Genomic DNA, 21,415 nt, shown 5'->3' with positions numbered 1-21,415 from the left:
CCTTGTGCCCTGTGTTGGCTGGGATTGGCTCCAGCAGACCCCCGTGACCCTGTTTTTGGATTCAGCAGGTTGGAAAATTAATGGATGGAAGTGTAAAGAAGTGAAGTGTGAAGTGTGTGGTTTAGCCTCACTTAGAGAGTGGTGTTGTGGGGGCAAATTGCTTTTCATCTGCTCTTTTTATCCTCACAATTGTGATTGCTAATGGCAAGCTCCTTAACCACAATACCCTGAAATGATAATATGAAATTAATGTTATAGCTAAATTCTGAAATAACACACTGATTTTACTTAAGTTTACAAAATGTTCCCAAATGTTCAAAAGCAGTATTTCTCTGGCTAACCATTGAACATTGTAAGCTGGAATGTCAAAGGCTTCAATCATGATCTAAAGCAGTGGTCTCAAACTCTGGTCCTGGAGGGCCGCAGTGGCTTCAGGCTTTCATTCTAACCCTTTTCTTGATTGGTGACCAGTTATTGCTGGTAATTAATTACTTTTCCTTTCATTTTAATTGACTTGTTTTTTAAGATTTGTTCCCCTGATTTTCTTCATTGTTCCTCTGAATTTATTCATTTCTTTCATTAAATGGCACCCAAACAGAAATGAAATTTGAAGTGAACGAGCCAACAGAAGACCAACTAAGTCAGGGCCTCAAACTCCAACCAATTTCCCACCAACCAGATGCTTAATTAGGAGCCGATTCTTGTTGTTAATTAAACCCGTTCTTTAATTCCATGGCTTGTTGCTGCTGTCATTGCAGAATGGCATACATTTTCAAAATTATTGATTTTCTCTTTTCTAAGAGCACTGTTAAAATGTTTTGTGGACCTGAGCAGATCAGCATTCCTGAGACATTCATCATTTTTTATTTTCAGACATTGTGTGATGGACACAGTTTGCTGGTCATGTCTTGGCTCATTTTATATCTCATTATTATTTGACTGCTAATTAAGGAAAAAGAAACAATTGAGGGGTCTGAGTCTTCAAGAACAATTGAAATTAATTCAAAAGAAGCAAGGTTATTATAGTTAACAAAAACTAAAATCAAAACTGAAACTATTATTAAAAAAACATTTTCGTAAACGGAAATAAAATAATTAACAAATCTGAAATGAAAAAAACTAAACAAAACTATTAAACTAGCAGGAAAGACTAACTGAAATAAAATAATAATTTACTAAAATATTTTTAGTTTACATTTTTGAATGAATATTCTTGCTGTTAGTCTTTAACCCCTTTAACTTTTAACTCTAAAATAGAAAATAATCCACCATGAGCCACCTGCATATATTCATCCAGTGAGCAGTGGCTGGTGAAGGACAACAGGTGTTCACACAGTATTTGCGGTGACAGAGCAAGCTGAATACAGGCATGTAAAGCATGTGAAATAGGAAGCAATTTACTGTGCCGCCTTTCTTTGCACTTATTATATATCAAGATTTAATACAAATCCCTGAAATTGGAACATGCTGGTCAACAAAACCTTTACCGTATGGACAGAAAAATCACGAGTGAGAAACGTTTCAGTTTATTTCCCAGGTGGCTGCATTTTGTTGACAGTAATTCACCTGCCATTTCACACAAGAGAAATCCTTTTTGAAAATAAAACGGCACTGATCAAGAGACTGACTAGGTCATCATACACTATCAGCATATTGTTACTGACCAATCACTTTTGCTTTAAAAAAGTCATTTAACAACAAAGCGATACAAACCTTGTAAAATTCCTGAGCTGGCAATGTCTCTACTGAACAACAGGTAGGCAGGCGAAGAGAGTCTGCCAACTGGTGAAAAGCTAAACATATTGATGTGTTTTTGTATTTATTCTATATTTACTAATTTAGGTTTTTTTTAGTTTATATTCACAGCTCAAAATACCTGTTGTGAAAATAATCCTGTAGTAGAATTATATTTTTGAATATTTGTCCCTCTTTTTAAAATTTTTCTCTCTCTCTCAAAATAGATAGATGAAATATCATATTCTTTTTGTTCTTAACGTCATCCATATCATACATATTGCATACCAAATATTTTTCTGTCTTGCATCCAAACCTGCTGGGGTAGGCTCCAGGCTTTCTGTGATCCTGCTCTGGACAAACAGGTTTATATAATGTATATATTGTTCTTAATCGCAGATGCTGTCTCTGTCATTTTGTGCCTGTCCATACACCTATAACTTACTCTTGCTCAGTTCATTAAGGGTTTACTCTTCTTATGGGTGGGCTATTGAAGTCTCACTGCCCCTAACCTAGACACTAGACACTGCATATTTTTCTTTGTTCCCCTCAATACAGCTAAGTGGGGTCTACACATCTGCTTTCTGATTTTTGATATCTTTTCAAGAATGCAGGTGGCAAAATTATGTCTATAAATTTTATGTGCCTGAGATAAAATCAGAGATCAATATGGTTGGTAGAAAATAACAATGATGTATTTTTTTCATCTTGATTTTCATTCTACTTTTCCAGTGGTTCTAATTGTTTAATTAATCCATTATTTACTAATTAGTGGGTCTGACGCTAAAGTAGTTGTAGCCTTTGATTATTCAGTGTTGTTTGACTGGGTGTCTGCTTTGCTCGTTTTTAATTGTCATTAATAAGACACAACGAAGGGGGAAAACTACAGAGAGAAAGGGCAAAATATAATGAAATCAACAAAAGAGAGCTAAGTATTTAAACCTGTAGCAAAAGCAGAAATATTTCTAAATGTCTTATAAATGTAAAAATCATGCTTCTGTGCTTTTCTGACTGTAGAATAAGAAAAAAAAATACCAGCTAATTAAATGAGATCAGTGTTATCAGGTGTTGTCACAGATTACAACAAAAACCTGCAGCCACAGTGGGCCCCCAGGACCAAGTTTGAGAAGCACTGCTATATTTCTCTTTAGATCAGTAGTCTCAAACTCTGTTCTTGAAGGGCTGCAGTGGCTACAAGTGTTCATTCAAACCTGAGTTTGAGAACCCCTGAAATAGAGTGTTCTCCTGCCTCACAGGTCTAAAGGCAAGACAGAATTTTTATAGGAGACTTATTTAAGATAAGAACCAGTCTCAACTGCAAAGAGGTGTGGGAATTTTAATACATAAGGAAATCACATTTAGAATTAGACATAGTATCCAACCCAGAAGGGCGCCATGTCATGGTGATGTGTAATTTATTCAATTCTAAAGTAATTTTGATAAATACATATCCACCTAATGGGGATGATAGAGGTTTTATCCAAAGTGTATTTCAATACATTCCCAATATCAGTATTCATAAAATTAAAATGGCTGGAGATTTTAATTGCATTTTAAATCCAGACTTGGACAGATCTTCAACTACAGTGAAAATAACATCTAGTTTGTAATGATTATAATTTATTGGACCCATGGAGATTCTAATATCCAAAATCAAGAGAATATGCTTTATTCTCAATGCAAATTCCTTCTATTCCTTCCGAATTTGATTATTTCTTCATAATTTACTGCCCACTATCAAATCTGTAAGTACATTATTATTGTTATCTCATATCACACCACTCTGATCTTTGAGCCTGAATAACACATACTCATTTTGTAACTAGTGGTCTAAACTCCCTGTTGTTAGCATATAGGAACTTCATAGAATTAATCTCCAAACAAATCAATTATTTTTTAGAGACTAATGTAAGCTTAGAGGTCTCCACGGGAATGATTTAGGAAACTTTGAAGGTGTTTTTGTTTCATATATCTCCCCTAAAAATAAATGGGAAACCAAGCAAGCATCAGAGTTAATCAGTGAGATTTCAGCTCATCAAATCCATGAGCAGGAAGTTCACAACACAATACCAAAACTTACCAATGCAGATACAGATAAGATCATGGACCATAAAAACATAACTTACATGTTAAAGAAGTATTACAAATCTTTATGTACCTTTTAGTTTAAAGAAGACAAGGCAGAGTCTAATGAGATTTTTAATGCAATACAAATATCACAGCTCGATAATCTTAGCGCAAGAGAATTTGATAAACCTCTGAAACTCTCAGAACTACTGGGTGTTGTAAACTCACTCCAAAGTGGGGAAAGTGAAAGCCTTGATCCCTATCCACTAGGGCTAGATGATATGGCTTAAAAACTGTATCTTGATATTTTTGGGTTATGGAGAGATATTCAATATACATTGATATTTTATTTTTCACTAAATTACTGTGGTATAAGTTTCATTTATAGTCATAAAGCCAGAGAAAATAAAAATTTACCCCAGAACTTCTGAATTAATTACTATTTTTTCAAAGAAAAAAGATTTACTGCAATGTGCATCATATGGACCCGTTTCACTTCTGAATAACTATGTTAAGATTCTCTTCAAGGCTTTAACTAAAAGGATTGAGAAAGTGCTTCCTTCTGTAATATCACAAGGTTGAATTGGATTTATTAAAGACAGGTACTTAGTTTTAAACCTTTGGTGCCTGTTTAATGTAATATACTCTCCCACAAAATCTACCTCACCAAAAATCATTTTATCTTTGGAGGCAGAAAAAAGACTTTGATAGAGTCAAATGGGACTATACATTTAATGCTTTACACAAATTCAGGTTTGGCCCAAATATATCCTAATGGATAAGATTACTTTATACCAGTTCAGATGCCCTCATTTAATATTAACAACACAAACTCACACTACTTCAAACTAGCCTTCTATCATAATTGTTTTTCACAATAGCCATTGAACCATTGGCTATTCATTTTCAGAATACACCAGAGATTAAGGGGATTACCAGAGAAGGACTCAAACAGAAAATATCATTACACGAGATCATACAGAACTTTATTTATAACACCCACAAATATCTTTACCATTAGTCTTTAACACATTAGCAGCATTCCAAAAGGCTTGTGGTCTCAAAATGAATTTGAATAAAAGTGTATTTTTCCAGTGAACTCTCCAGCACATATAGAATGGACATTTATCCATTCATTCTACCAAAACAGTTTAAATACCTATATTTACTTATGATATTTATCTCTAATAATCCTATTCAACACAATTTTGGTAACAGAATTGAAAAGAATTAAAGACTTTAACAGATTGATTACCCACCATATAAATCGAATGTGGAATACTCACGCTATTCGTCCAAGAGATTATGATATGCTAACGCCCACCTGAGAGAGTAACCACAGAGCACACTGCCTTTTTTTTCTATGTATTGTGCCTACATGACCACACGTTAATACCCAAACTATTCTGAAGCAACGTTTGCACTGTTTTGTGTTTTTTGTATATCACACCCTCATACACCTTTATTGTAAGAACATCCCTGATGGAGTGTTCGATCAGAAGAAAATATGAGGCTGGTTTTAAATTAAAAGTACTTGAAGTGGTGAAAGAAATTGGTAACTGCACTGCTGCAACAAAATATGATGTATCTGAGAAACTGGTGTGTGATTAGAGGAAGCAGGAAGATGTAAAAAAAAAAAATGTGCCGTATTTTTGAATGGGCGTCAGGGTCTGATTTTATGATCGATATTTTTTTAAATCCTGAGGTGAAGAGAACACAAGATGAACATGCAAAGTTCATGTAAAGAACACCCATGTCATGAGCCCCAGTCTCCTAACTGCAAGGAAGCAGTGCTCCCAGTGAGCCACTATGCTTCCCTCAGTATATACATATATATATATATATATATATATATAGGAGGTTATATAGGAGTATATATATTGGAGGTTCCAGTAGCTTGTGAAGGGGGCGGCCTGAGCAGCAAGATCGGATAACCAGACATGTTACTGTGTGTTTGTTCTGGGTGTAAAATCATTTCTTACATACCACTTCATGGACCTGAAATTAGCAATAACAGCGTTACTTTCTTTTCCACTTTTAGTAAAACCTCACCAAAGCTAACAGGCGTAACTTGTAGCACCTGCACTAAACTTTGGAAGTGTACCTACTAAGTATGTATTCTTTTGAGCTGAACTGACTTGTACCGACCCCTGTCCTTCCATTTGGCAAGTTACTTTCTATGCCAAATGTGATGCCATCTCAGTTTTTCTGTCCAGGAGACCACCCCATCTACACTCATCCATTTATGAGTCAGTAGTGCTTTTCATGTGGCCTGTCAGTCCTTTGTCCTGTATAAACTTCTTTTCCAGGTCAGTTAATAAACGTTAGCATAGCTACATTTTTCATTCTGAAATATTGATATATTGGGTCAAACATTTGAGTTGGAACAGTCTATGGTCTTCCCCGATCAAATAAGAGAGCTGTGCAAATTTTGGCAGAGATTGGTCCAACTGTGTGGATTTGTATATCAGACATGTATACACACACAGATTTTGAGCTTTATATATTAGATATACACATATAATTTTAATATGTATATTGTAACAAGAACGACCAAGAGACATTGGGAAGGTTTGGGGCAGCCACCCATATAATATTTCCCGGCTGCGAAATTGATTAAATAGAACAGACATGTTCACACGGTTGAGTCCAAAACAGAACTGACTGTTGTCTTAAGATGGCGGCCTTTAAATGCACGTAGAGGATGTGATGTCATCAGGACCGGAATCGGAAGTGACATTGTTGGTTGCCCCAGAACTGGGTAGAACTTCCCAAAAATTGTCTACAAGGAATTGAGAGAGAGAATCAGTGCACTTCGCCTTCCCATGGTCCGGCGTGGAATTACATCTATTCAGGCCCTTTAGTTGTCCCCTAATCGCATGTGTGTGACAATATTTATATAATTTTTAAGGTAATTGGTATTTTCATTTTTGTGCACAGCACTATGAGCTGCATTCATTGTACAAAATATGCTTTATAGTTATTATTATAGTAGTGCCCTTCCTGAAACGCTCACTATTGAAAATTCCCTGTGGAACCTTCTGGTGTGGAAAAACATTTTTTTTACTTCTTTTCTCAGGAAACGAATGAAGAAAAACTGTTCAAAATTTCCCAGGAACTTCTAGACACAGAGAAGGCCTATGTCAGTCGCCTGCACTTGCTCAATCAGGTCAGGCTTTGGGACTTTGCTGGTAATGGCCAATCAATGTTTATTTCATAAAGGTCTTTCATAATAATCACTACAGTACTACAAAATGTTTTGAAATGTAACAGAGTATTCATCCATCCTTTTCCTGCTATGGCATTGTAACTTCATTACTCCAGGGACCCTCCTATTACTCAGGTGACCCTGGTAGTTGGACAGCCTTCTAGATGCTTTTCAGAACGGCTGCATTCACCCATTCCTCTGACAAATGACCACAAGAGAGTGGAGCTCCAGGAAAGAATACTTAAGATTCAAGTTCAGGATACTGTACCATCCACGTCTTGGAGAATGGTACGCTTTTTTGCAATGGAGAAGTAGCCTCCACTTTTAGGAGATGTGAATATGACTGTTATACCTAAAGAAGCAAGGTTGAGTGAGACTAACATGTGTACCCAAGGGCACAATGCGCATGTTAAGTGATAATAAACACAGTATTTCTGCTATCCCTGAAAAGTGTACAACCTTGTTGAGTGACAGGGAGAGAGGTTGTATGAATGATTGGAAAGGAAAGTTCATCTCCTTTCCTGTCAATTCTCCTCTGTCCATTCATTTCTCAGATTTTTCAGAACATTTTCAGAATGGTCAAAATTTCTGAGGAATGCACTTATAAAGCACTGGTCTGAGCCACTTCTGCTGTCACAGCTCTATTAAAACAAAGAGCATCTTTTAAAGGAAGGCTACTTCCTGAAGTTCTGCAGCTTTAGGCCCCTTCCATTTAACGGACTCTGTCTCTGACCTGCACACATTTCTACCAACTGAGTTGCTTGGGTTAGGTGGAAGCCTCTGTGAACATTCTGTGTAAAAGTAATGAGGGCAGTGGCAACAATGAACAGCACATCCATGTAACAAAATGAAACTTTCCATGCTTGATTCTCAAGGGAAGGTTGCCATTTTTTGTCTGGTAGGGTATTGTAACTGATTGAAGAAAGTAGAAGAACATTGTGGTAAGACCAAAAGAAAAAAAAAGTTAATCAATGTTGTACTGTTTATTTATCTATGCTTTTTCTGTGACTATGTGAACCTGAACTTGAATTTGTCCTAATATTGAGTGAATGCTCAAGCTTTATGGTAAGAATGTGTTTGAATTTCATGAAGAAATGAGTGAAATGCTGTAATAGGGGTTACTGAGAAAGCCATAATACATACAATTAGACTTCTATACCATTATGGCCCTCAGTATTAGCTGATACTAGGGGTCTTGGCACTACCTCATGCCCCATTCTCTCTTGCAGGTGTTTTATGCTGAGCTACTAGCAGAGGCTCGCTCAGGCGGCTCCTTTCCAGAAGATGTTGTCAAGCAGATCTTCTCCAACATCTCCACCATCTACCAGTTTCATAGCCAGTTCTTCCTTCCAGACTTACAGAAACGAATGGATGAATGGTAAGGAAAATGGAGGCAATAGATTAGTCTTTTTATTAAGTTCAGCCACACATCCATTCACTTTAAACCAGGTGAGGGTCATGGAGTCTGGAGTCTATCTGGATTAACGGAGTGTCCGGAGACACAAAGCAGGTGTCAACCATTGAAGGCTGTGCCAGTTGTGCAGTGATGGTTTACCAACAAAGTAAAATAAAATCATTTAGCTTCTATAGATTGCTTCTGCCTTTCATGTAGTATAAAAGAAAAAGACTTACACATTGGAACATGGACTTTTTTTATTCACAAATACACATTGTTAATGAAACTAGAAATGCTTATAGACTCACTCTGATGCACTCTGAATTTAGAAGCTCATTATTCAGCCTCTAGTCCTTGTTATGATTCATTTTGAATTTTTTATTATTTTTCTTTAACATCTCATCATTTGTATAATGTATTTGAAATATAAGGATCATCTTTATTTTTTTGAGGATTATTTTTGTTCAAGATTTATTCGTTTTATTTTTAGATGCCATTTTGTTTTTTAGGGAGTGCCACCATTTTGTGGTGTCTTTGCTATGATGTAGCAACTCATTGCTAGGGAAAGTAATCCTGGAGATCTCAATCTGTGGCATCACTAGGACACCAGTATGAAGAACCTGTCAATGTCCAAGATTGTAGATGCTTCAAGATGTTTCTGAAAGAGTGTGTGTTAATAAGATCATTTATGGATACAACTTTTGAGTATAACAGATTTTGAGTTTGGCTGGTTGAATACATGACGGGCCACTGCATTTTGGAGTATCTGCAGTGGCTTCATATTACATGTGGGTCCTCCCGCTAATAGAAGTTGTATTACTTAAAGCTTGAACAATAGAAGTCTATTAAAGCTAGCTGAGTGTCTCTGGGCGAGTCTGTCTACAATTGATACTGTATGCAAGCTGCAGCTTCATATCTTTGATGGAAATTCCACTTGCTGGAAGTGACCCAGTGTAACGATGAACCCGTTAAAGACCAAATCCACGTGTGACAGTAAACAGTAGCATTAGTAGCTTTAACAAGGCACTGAAATAAAACCATGAAAATGCCCCCACTGGGGCAATAGTGCACATGGGACAACAAGAGGAAAAGGGCAGGGGCTTGAGTCACTGTAGCCACCCCTTTGAGCACATTACAAGCAAATTTCAAGAAAGCTGCACAGTAACATTACACAAAATGATTTGTGTGAATTTAACTGAAAATTTCACTTCGCAAAAAGTATTCACTTCCAGCTAAATTCAGGCAGTTGACACAAGAAGAAAGGTGCTTAATCCTATCCGGAAGTGTTCACATCCATGAATACTGCATGCATTTGCCTGCTATTGAACACACTAGATGTGTTCTTGTACTGCAATCCCCACTTTGCCAATTATGATTACCTCTCTGCCCTCCATTAAAGACATCTTTATGAAGTGTTGCATCTGGAAAGCCTGTAGCATTGTGAAGGACAGCTGCCACCCCTTCTACGTTCTCTTTGTCGCAGTCCATCTAGCAGAAGGCACTGTAGCATCCGAACCAGTTCTGCAGCAGCTTATTAGTTTGGCTGTCCTTATTCTAAAGTTTGTGCTGCCTCCTGCCCTCAGATCTGCTCCTAGTAGATTATATTTTCAGTACATTTGTTACACTTGTTACTACTGTTGCTTTTATTATTAGTTATTGTATTATTCATTGCTATTTCAAAATATTACTATCTATTCATTGACCTATTCTTCATTTATCTGAATATAGTTTAGCATAGGACAAAACCAGTCTTGCACTTGTCTTGTGTTTATGTATATGTTGCACTGGGGTCCTGTGGAACATTATTTCATGCATTTGTATGCTCCAATTGTGTGTATAGATGGTATGACAATACAGCTACTTGACTTGACTTGAAATGGTGACATTCCTGGAATTTGCAGTCCTAAAGATGCATTAGAGACAGAAAAGAACCTAGAAGCTGCACTTGGAACACCATATGCTCATCCACCTGCATATCTCTGAGTTTACCCCTTAACAGGGATGGCTGGATGGTATTAAATGTGCTTCAGAAATCAAAAAGCATAATCCTGACAGTGCTGCCAGCTTTGTCCAGGCAAGAATAAGCCTTGTGGAGCACATAGATGGTTGTATCCTCCATTCCAATCTTTATCCGATAAGGCAAACAGTGGTGGGTTCAGGGGGTTTACCACATGAAGACTCATATAGTCCAGGACCAGCCTCTACAAGGTCTTCATGATGTGAGATGTAGTCTGTAGTTATTAGGTGAAAAGTGCCTGCCTTCTTTAGAACAGGAAAAATGCAGGATGTTTTCCACAGCAGCAACACTTTCTGAAGCCTTAGGGAAAGAATGTACAGGTGACAGAGGACACCAAAAAGTTGGTCAGCACAGGCCTTAAAAACTAGTTCTCAACACCTTAAAACCTCAAAAATAAAAACTTTTGGTGGTAAATTTTGTGTTTTGTAATTCAAAAAATTTATTTCAGCATCAGTTTTCTCAAATTGTATGCAAATTAATACTTGCTTGTTTCGCTCATCACTGCTGCACAGTAAAGCACACTGACTTTAACTAAATTAATCAGTCATAAGAAACCCAGGCAACTAGCTTGATTATGTTTTGGACATTTTCCTGTTTTGTATAGCTAGCAATTTGAAACTGTCTGGAAATTGATTGGATTCTGAGATAAGATTTTGCCCATCTAAGCCAAGGAGAACAATGCTTCTGTGCTCCTGGGCAGCCATGAGGTGAGGTTAGTTGAGGCGATACCCAGCATCTATGTGGCTGAAGCTAAATTTCTTTCATCTTTGGGGATCACTAAAAATTAATATTCAAAAGTTTTTCATTTTGCCATTCAGATTATCGAGTAGGCCTCAAAGTGTCTTTGCAGATCAAGTGTATTTTACAACATAGTAAATAAGATGAAAACAGAAATCTAACATTGCTGGTCAACATGGGAATATCTCTCTATATATGGGTGAAAGGGGCTGTAGTGTTTGGCTTGCCTTTCTTTTCTTAGAGTGAGAGAAGTAAACTTACACAGATGGAATTCAAAAGAGCAGTTGTAAACCCCTCAACAAATAACACACATCTTCGGAGGTACAATCCTGGTGTTTGTAACTTCACCCAGAGTCATTTTCAAGAGCTAAAGACAGACCTAGAATTTTAGATTTGTCTTATAAAGTATCTGTGTCTTGAATCCAGGGCAACAAACCCACGCATAGGAGACATCCTGCAGAAGCTGGCACCTTTCCTTAAGATGTATGGATTATATGTCAGAGGGTTTGACAAAGCCATGGACCTGATAAATATTTGGATGGAGAAGTCTTCCCAGTTTGAGGAAGTCATCTTGGGCATACAGGTGAGGACATCAAGTTTTGTTATCTGCTGTCTGTGGCCTTCTAGAAGTGTTACATCTGTCTTTAGGGACCATTGGATTCCCTGCTACTACTGCACTATTTGACATTTGTGCAAACTTTCTTTACCATCCTCTGTGGATCGGTGTAACCCAGAACTACTCTAATGGACCTCTGAAGTTTAAGGCATCAGAATCAGGCAACCCTGCTTCACTGTGTAATGCTGTCATTGTAACCAGTTTAATTTTTGGGATGCTTGTTACAAAGTTTATGTTAGGTGTTTTTTAGGATGAAGTTCCCCCTTAAAGACACCATATATGAAATAAAGATTTTTTTGTTGCCTCACGTGACTTTCTTGTGTGTTTTCTGTCTAGAAGCGGGGCATTTGCGGAAATCTGTCTTTGCAGCACCACATGCTGGAACCTGTGCAGAGGATTCCGCGATATGAGATGCTGCTCAAGGATTATCTCAGTAAACTGCCTGCTGGCTCTGTCGATCGACCAGATGCAGAAAGTAAGTATCCAGCTCTTGGGAAACAGCCTTTTGAGTGTCATGTCTCAGCCTGGCTTCCTTCCCTTTCTGGGGTTCAAATGCATGTCTTATGTTCATTTTTAATTCTATGATTTATATTGATTATGTTGTTTTTACCTATGTTGGCTATGTACATTATCCTTTGTTTTTGATTTTGTTTATCTATGTAAGCTGCCTGTTATGTTCCATGCGTTTAGTGGATGTTCCCCCCAAGAGGAGGGGCCACCTGCCTTATAAATCCAAAGGGTCTCCCACAGTCCCTGATGGTTCATTTTGAATGTGCCTGAGAAGTGCCGAGTTTACTTTTTGTGGTTTATGGGTGATTTAACCTAACTTTATTCGCCTGGAATGTTGTGTGTTTTAGGCAACTCCTTTTTGCCTTTTGTGCTCTCTGAAGCTGGCTTTTAGTTACAGGGCATTTTGCATAATAAATCTTTTTTTATTTATAAAGATTCTGCTCTGGCCCTTACTGGGTTTGATGGAAGTGCTTTTGGAACTCTTTAGTGGCATTACACTAAAGACACACTAGTGCCATCATGGGACTTCTTGCCCATGATGCTGAGAGTGCTTTCTCATAGTTGGCAGGATGATTAAAAAGATAAATCAACATTCTAATAGCTCAGTAAAGACAGAAACATGAAATACTGTACACACAAAACACTGATCTGCTGTGGGTGTAGAGGTCAACAGCTGGTTGGCCGATATTGGCTGGCAAGGTGAACAGAGTTTTTCATTCACTAGAAATTTCTCTTCTAGTAAAGGAAGATATCCATTACCGAAAGCAAAACCCCTCTTGTTTGAAAATGTCGGGCTGTTGGTTGATGGTAGAGCACAGTGTCAGACAGACATTGAGGTGTTTTAATTGATTATTGGTATAAATCTTTTCATGTCTTTATCTATTTTTATTTTTTTGCTTGTTCCTCCTCTCTTCAGTTGGAAAATCACCTTGTAAATAGCACCTATAATTATGCTGCTGTCAACATATGAAAGGGGTACAAAGACTGGTACCTTTCTTAAAAAAAAAAAAAAAAAAAAATTTTTAAATACTCTTCAGTTAGTTAGGTCTACAATGAAAATTGTGGGTCCTTGCTTCTTCTAGCACAGAACGTAAACCATAAAGAAAGTCTGGACCAGAAGAGTCTGACAATCCCTGTTTAAATATAATCTGTTTCTCCTGTTACTGGAGTCTTGATATTCTGCTTTAAAAAACAACTATTGTATCACATGCATGATCTCCTGTTCCTGTGTTCCACTCTTTGCATGGTTTTTCTAGTAAATATTTAAATGATTAACATTGTAATTACTATAATAACCCCTTGTAAGCCTCTTTTTTGATATTGACATAAAGTGGTACATGGATACTGAGTGGACAGGTCTATAACAGACTCCCATTTTCATTTTGTTATGTTACAGCCATATTCCAAAATGGATTAAATTCATTTTTTTCCTCAGAATTCTGCACACAACACCCCATAATGACAACGTGAAAAAAGTTTACTTGAGGTTTTTGCAAATTTATTAAAAATAAAAAAACTGAGAAATCCCATGTACATAAGTATTCACAGCCTTTGCTCAATACTTTGTCGATGCACCTTTGGCAGCAATTACAGCTTCAAGTCTTTTTGAATATGATGCCACAAGCTTGGCACACCTATCCTTGGCCAGTTTCACCCATTCCTCTTTGCAGCACCTCTCAAGCTCCATCAGGTTGGATGGGAAGCGTCGGTGCACAGCCATTTTAAGATCTCTCCAGAGATGTTCAATCGAATTCAAGTCTGGGCTCTGGCTGGGCCACTCAAGGACATTCACAGAGTTGTCCTGAAGCCACTCCTTTGATATCTTGGCTATGTGCTTAGGGTCGTTGTCCTGCTGAAAGATGAACCGTCATCCCAGTCTGAGGTCAAGAGTGCTCTGGAGCAGATTTTCATCCAGGATGACTCTGTACATTGCTGCAGTCATCTTTCCCTTTCTCCTGACTAGTCTCCCAGTCCCTGCCGCTGAATAATATCCCCACAGCATGATGCTGCCACCACCATGCTTCATTGTAGGGATGGCATTGGCCTGGTGATGAGCAGTGCCTGGTTTCCTCCAAACGTGAGTTCAATCTTTGTCTCATCAGACCAGAGAATTTTCTTTCTCATAGTCTGAGAGTCCTTCAGGTGCCTTTTGGCAAACTCCAGGTGGGCTGCCATCTGCCTTTTACTAAGGAGTGGCTTCCGTCTGGCCACTCTACCATACAGGCCTGATTGGTGGATTGCTGCAGAGATGGTTGTCCTTCTGGAAGGTTCTCCCCTCTCCACAGAGGACCTCTGGAGCTCTGACAGAGTGACCATCGGGTTCTTGGTCACCTCCTTGACTAAGGCCCTTCTCCCCCGATTGCTCAGTTTAGATGTCCGGCCAGCTCTAGAAAGAGTCCTGGTGGTTTCGAACTTCTTCCACTTATGGATGATGGAGGCCACTGTGCTCATTGGGACCTTCAAAGCAGCAAAGATTTTTCTGTAACCTTCCCCAGATTTATGCCTCGAGAAAATCCTGTCTCGGAGGTCTACAGACAATTCCTTTGACTTCATGCTTGGTTTGTGCTCTGACATGAACTGTCAACTGTGGGACCTTATATAGACAGGTGTGTGCCTTTCCAAATCATGTCCAATCAACTGAATTTACCACAGGTGGACTCCAATTAAGCTGCAGAAACATCTCAAGGATGATCAGGGGAAACAGGATGCACCTGAGCTCAATTTTGAGCTTCATGGCAAAGGCTGTGAGTACTTATGTACATGTGCTTTCTCAATTTTTTTTATTTTTAATAAATTTGCAAAAATCTCAAGTAAACTTTTTTTCACGTTGTCATTATGGGGTGTTGTGTGTAGAATTCTGAGGAAAAAAATGAATTTAATCCATTTTGGAATAAGGCTGTAACACAACAAAATGTGAAAAAAGTGATACGCTGTGAATACTTTCCGGATGCACTGTACATCTTTCATTTTCAACCTTGATATCTATATTAGGGTGTAAATGATGTCACGTTTGATGTAAACTCACATTTAAATTCTCTCTTGTGTTCAGTTTTGCCTGTCTTTCGAGACAACATGGATCCTTTTATATTACACTCCTCTCTTAAATTCTGCTAGGTTTCTTTTATTGTTGTATCATCATATTTATAGTTTCATTTAACTTCAATTCATTTGTCTTATTTGTAATAAGTTTAGCATCAACTAAATGGATTTTACATTTATTTATTTATTATATATACGGAGTGGTGGCTCTGAGGCTAAGGATCTGTGCTGGTATCCAGAAGGTTGCCAGTTCGAATCCCCATCACTGCCAAAAGAGATCCTACTCTGCTGGGCCCTTGAGCAAGACCCTTAACCTGTAATTGCTCCAGGGGCGCTGTACAATGGCTGACCCTGCGCTCTGACCCCAAGGGGTATACGAAAACTAACAAATTCCTAATACAATAAATTGTATAAAGTGAAATAAAGAACAAAAAAAAAAGATGCACATGCCCAGGAGGATGGGCAGGCGTCCTGGCTGCAGGTTTCATACCGGGCCAGGAGGCCATAATGGAAGGACTGGTAGGATGGACTCGCCAGGAGCAGGTCATTCCCCAACACAGCAGGTGGCAGTGTTCCTTTGAGCTAAACCCGATTAGGACACCTGCAGAGCTGCATGGGAAATGGAGTCTGGAAATGCAACCCTATCTAGGTCTTTGGGGACCGCCAGAGGGCGCTGCCTGGAAAGTATTCTGGATGACTTGGAGAGGAGACCGGAAGCAGTCCCTGGGTTCACTTTAAAATAAAGCCTTCTGCCTCAGAGTTGGGAGGCAGTGGGCTACACTCTTGTAGGAGGAAGGAGGATTGTGGATTGTGGATTGAGGATTGTGCTTGGTGCTTTATTTTGTTATTATTCCTGTGAAGAAGGCACTGAAGCTCAATAAAACCCTTTATTTGAGTTGGAAGTGTGTCTGGGCATTATAGTGTCTAAGGTGTGGGGTTCTCTGATGTCCCTTTGTGGTTAAAAAATGATTTTAAGGGGTTGTTTGGTATTATTCTCAATATTCAATTCCAAGTACCTTATTTACACAGTCCTCATGTATCTTCCAAATATCAGGCGTCATGCAGCTTAGCCTGGTGCTGCAAGTCCCATCCCCACCAAAAGTGGGCCCATAAATGGAGCATCTGTATTATAAACTGCACATTAAACCTTCTGATCTCTATAGTCTTAACTACACTTGTGAGAGGCACATGCAGAACATCCAAGTACATTATCTTATCTCTTGGTTTTATCATTTTGCTCTTATACTTTATGTTTTAAACACAAAAAAACGGTCTATTTTTAAATCCCTTAATAAGGTCACAAAGCATAATAAAATATGCTCTGTTTTTGTATTGAAAGTCAAGCAAATGCACAAAAGCGTGATAAACACCAGAGGTGCAGCTGTCTTCTGAAGTACAGCAGGCTACTTTTTAATTTCCAATTCTGTGTTGTTTACATTTTAGCTGCCATAATTACTGTGAAAATGTTCAATATGCTACTAAGACTTGCGCTATTCTTCTGCAGATGGATTGCATAAATAAAAGCTGACGAATATGTACAGTAGATTCAAAAACTAATCAGGCCCCTTCACTTTCTGCACACTTCATCATGTTGTAGATTTAATTTTAAATGGATAAATGTGCCATTCCTGCCTATCATTCTACACTCAATAACCCATAATAATAAAGTGATAACTTATGTTTGCAAATTTATTAAAAATCAAACTCTGAAATCTCCAATTCATATTAGTATTTAGACCCTTTGCTGTGGCAGTCCACATTGTGGTCAGGCTTTAGGTATCCTTGTGATGTGTCTAGAACTTGATTGGAGCCAACCAGTGGTAAAATGAATTACTAGGACATCATTTAGAAAAGCACACACCTATGTAAATAAGGTCCCACAATTCACACTGCAAGTCAGGATAAAAACCAAACCATGAAGTCCAAGGAACTCAGTGTACTCCTCCTCAATCAAGCTGTGGTGAACCATAGATTAGGGAAAGGGTATAAGTCCATTTCTAAGGCTTTGAGTGTTCCCAGAAGCACAGAGGCTTCAAAACTTGAGAAATTTGTAACCAATAGAAATCTTTTTAGAGTTGTTTGTTCTGCCAAACTGAGTAACCGGTGAAGAAGGGACTTGGTCAGGGTAGTGACCAAAATCCCAATGGTCACTCTAAGTGAGCTTTAAAAGTCCTCTGCAGAAATGGCAGAATCTGTCAGAAGAATGACCAGCTCAGAAGCACTCCATCAATCAGCCGTTTATCGTAGAGTGACTTCAAGGAAAAAGATTCTCTGGTCTGATGAGACAATAATTTGGGCAGAACTTCAAGCACTATGTCCGACAAAGACCAAACACTACTCATTACCTGCCTAATGTCAATCCTACACTGAAGCATGGTGGTGGCGGCATCATGCCATGTGCAAGCCTCTCAGTGGAAGGAACAGGAAGACTGGTCAGAACTGAAGGAAGGATGAATGCAAGAAAATACAGAGAAATCCTTGAAGAAAACCTGCTACAGTGTGCACACGACCTTAGACTGAGGCAATGGTTCACTTTTCAGCATGACAGTGACCCAAACCGTATAACCCAAGACAGTGGTGCAGTAGCTTTCAGGACAAAGTTCAGACTTAAACCCCATGGAGAAAACCGAAGCAGGCAGTTTACAGAAGCTTCCCACCTAATCTAATAGAGCTTGAGGAGATCTGCTGGGAAGAATGGAATAAACTGTCCAAATCCAGGTATGCAAACTTGTACCCAAGAAGACTTGAAGCTGTATTTGCTGCTAAAGGGGCTTCTAAAAAAGTACTGAGTTACTGAATACATACATAAATGAGAGATGTAAGTTTTTGATTTTTAATAAATTTGCTAAACTTTCTGAAAACATTTTCACTTTGTCATATTGGGTTCAATGTAGATTGATGGACAAAATGGTAAATCTACCAATTTAAAATTAAATCTACAATAAAATAAAATGTGCAGAAAGAAGTTTGAATATTTTCTGAATCTGCCACATCTTGTTAATTGGCTGATTGGTCAAAATGCGACTTCCTCAAATCCCAGGAAAAGCCAGGGATGTATGTGTTAGTTGTCAGGGGGTTGCAGAGAATGACCTGAGGGTGTCACTCTTTATAGTGACAGTCATCTGGACAAACCCAAGACGGACCACCTGCCCAAATAAACAACAGACTGCTGTTGGTTCAGGCAGTTCAGATATTCCATCTAGCAAAGTACCTACATAGGCATTTTTGAGGAAACCATGAGCTGGAAGATGGTTCCAGAGTCCTGAATTAAAATGCAGGCCTTCTCATTCTCTCTCTGCTGTATTCGAATGCTGCCCATGTCTGTTTTATTCTTTTATGTACACCAACTCCTACAAATGCCATATTAGTAGTAATAGGAGATTTTAATTTTGTCTCATGGGTGTCAGTGTGGGTGTATGAGCATTGCCAGGGACTAGTCTCGTGGGATCAGACGTGATTCTCAAATGAGAATACACATCTGGTACAACCTGATAAAAAGTGTGTAGTGAATAGCAGTGAAATCCTGCACTGCAAAGGTTACACATACAGGACTTCTTCCTAAAGCACCTGCCCCCAATAGCTCCAGTCCATGCGTTTTAAACCTCAGCCGGGGTTTCAGGGAGAGAGCAAATTGAAATTGTACAAACAATTTGTTGCAGAAAAAATGAAAATCTAGAATTGCTGTTATTCATTCAGGAGCTCAGTAGTGCAAGGTGTCTGAAGCGTAATAATTAATTTGCACATTGTTATGAGTGCTGCGACAGCGAAGACAGACACGTAGACCACTGCAGCTACTTGGTTCCAATTCTGAGAAGGGCTTCTGTCTGCTATGACATGTTTTGGTCATTTTGACTGTTGCATTACTATATGACATAACAGTAGGTAATAGAGTTTAGATAAGCATTGTCGGCTATGTACATGCTATGTGTTAAAACGCTGCAGCTATTCTGCCATGGCATGTTTGAATTTCCAATTAGACCGTCATGTTAACTTACTCATTTATAGGTGCAGTCAGAAAGGCGAGTGCTGTGCAGCCTTGTTTGTTCTTTACTGGTGTCATTTTTGCAGATTTGTTCATTCCGGTGTTTTGAGTACTGAAATCCGCATCTCCTGTGGCTCTTTGTTATCAGCTCTTTTAATGACAGTCCTTTTGATGGAGTGTGACACATCATTTACTTCAAATAAATATTTTTCATATCATATTTTCTTGAATATAGCTGCCAATTCTTTCCAGCTTACATCAACTCCTACACTATTGTTGTAATGCTGAACAGCAGAGAGAACACACAGCACCTGTGACAACATATCATGCATGTCCATTGAGACCATCAAATGTCAAATCGTAATCTGATGCTACAGAAAGATTATTCCCCTGCATCAAGTTATGCTTATTTTTTAAACAGGCAGCGTACTCTCAGCACACGTGACACACTTATATGTCCAGTAAGGTTTTTTTTAGGAGCCGTTTCGACTGTAGATGGCTCATCGTAAACCGAAGCTTGCTGTCTGTCGGAACAGGTTAGTGAGAGCACCTCAGATCTTTACAGTTCAGAATCACTGCCTCTACTTTGAGCACCACAATCACTGGATTTATTTACAAATGTGACACTCAGTGAGCTATGTAATTGTTCACACACCGTTTTAAAAAACATTCACTCATGGTTGCCTCAGGGCTATATATTACACGTCTGACTTCAGCGAAACTAGCCATGGACTGGCACTGTACTTGCAGTTGATTCCCAGATGCATATGATACTGACAGAGTAACCCCAGCCTCACTGCAATTCTGAAATGTATTACAAATTATTGTTAAGTTAGGTTATATTATAATCCAGAAGGCTTGAAGACATTTTGCGTGGATTTGGGACATTTCTTCCTTAAGAATTTTAACCTCACAGAATCCATATTACTAACCGAGAATGCTAAACCGGATGATGGACGCAGGCACATCCGGCAATGGGCCGTAGCTGCAAAAAGACGTACTGCGCAGGCGCAAAAAGAGTCCGCGAGAGTCGGCTGAGGAGCCGAGAAAGGCAGACAAAAGAGGGCGAGAGAGGCGGACAAGACCACAGAAAAAAGGAAAAGGCACATAAAAAAAGTATTCAAATGCAAGCAAAGCACGAAACACATTGCACACGAAACTAGACCCAAAAAAAAAAAAAAAAAAGAGGATCGCGCACAACAGCAAGGCCCCCCCCCCCCCCCCTACAGGCACCGGACGGGACACACACCAAGAGGGGGATTCAACAAGCCCATGGAACACAAAAAAAAGAACACAAAACCACCCCACAGACCCTACAAGCAAGGGACTGGACATACACAAAGAGGGGGATTCAACAAGACACAGGAACACAAAAAGAAAGAAGACGCTCGTGCGACAACAATCCTCAAACCAACCCCCACCCCCCACCCACACACACACACACACACACACACACACACACACATCCATAAGAAGTGACACCCAAAGCCACATATTCTAAAGTGAACATCAACACCTTCAAACTAGACAGCATAGGTGTCAGCATTGGTGGATCTCCTTACAATAAAGCACTATTAACCGTTCAACTGCAGAAAAGGAAACATATTAACAGTGACTGCGATCCTTCTTATTACTTATCCATATTTCGCATGCTGAGAAAGAAACAAGTCATGAATACACGGTCACGGGTACAAAACGAAAAGGAAAGGATAACAGGAACAAACACACGAAAGAAACAACGAAATAGACGGCTATGCAGCATAGGTGGATCTCATTACAATAAGGCACTATTAACCGTTCAAGCGCAGAAAAGGCTCCATATTAACAGTGAGTGCAATACTCCTTATTACTTATCCATATTTCTAAATGAAAAAATGTCTCGACTCCAAAAACGCAAAGCTCAACTAAAGCTTCTAACTAACGATGTACCTAAAAGTAAAAACTTTATGAACTGCATTAGATCCTACAATAGTTCATTTGCTTTTGCATATACCGGAGTAAATATCAGGCCACCAAAAGGCAATGGCCCATACTGCTTTCGCATATGTGCACAAATACTGCATCGCATTGGAACAGTGCACCCTGAAACAAATCAACAACGCAAATAT

The 21,415-nt window shown here is 38.8% G+C and overlaps 1 protein-coding gene across 3 annotated transcripts in view; it reads left to right on the top strand.

Annotated features, from left to right (window-relative positions):
* LOC114648168 (FYVE, RhoGEF and PH domain-containing protein 2-like) overlaps positions 1 to 21,415 on the top strand; it is an 81,694-nt gene that overhangs the window by 31,097 nt on the left and 29,182 nt on the right. For 2 of the 3 annotated variants that reach the window (XR_007934439.1, XM_028797041.2), the window contains exons 4-7: positions 6,881 to 6,970; positions 8,239 to 8,387; positions 11,587 to 11,743; positions 12,113 to 12,251. Coding sequence is in view for 2 of the 3 variants with exons in the window: in XM_028797041.2 (XP_028652874.1) it covers positions 6,881 to 6,970; positions 8,239 to 8,387; positions 11,587 to 11,743; positions 12,113 to 12,251 (535 nt within the window). In the remaining variant the exon portion in view is untranslated. Of the gene's footprint in view, positions 1 to 6,880; positions 6,993 to 8,238; positions 8,388 to 11,586; positions 11,744 to 12,112; positions 12,252 to 21,415 lie in introns of all 3 variants that reach the window. The other variant, XM_051924643.1, reaches the window with a different exon arrangement.

This window comes from Erpetoichthys calabaricus, chromosome 3, assembly GCF_900747795.2.
Source record: "Erpetoichthys calabaricus chromosome 3, fErpCal1.3, whole genome shotgun sequence".
Taxonomy (NCBI): Eukaryota; Metazoa; Chordata; class Cladistia; order Polypteriformes; family Polypteridae; genus Erpetoichthys; species Erpetoichthys calabaricus.
Note: the sequence above shows the minus strand (reverse complement) of the source record. Positions and strands in the feature narration are given on the sequence as shown.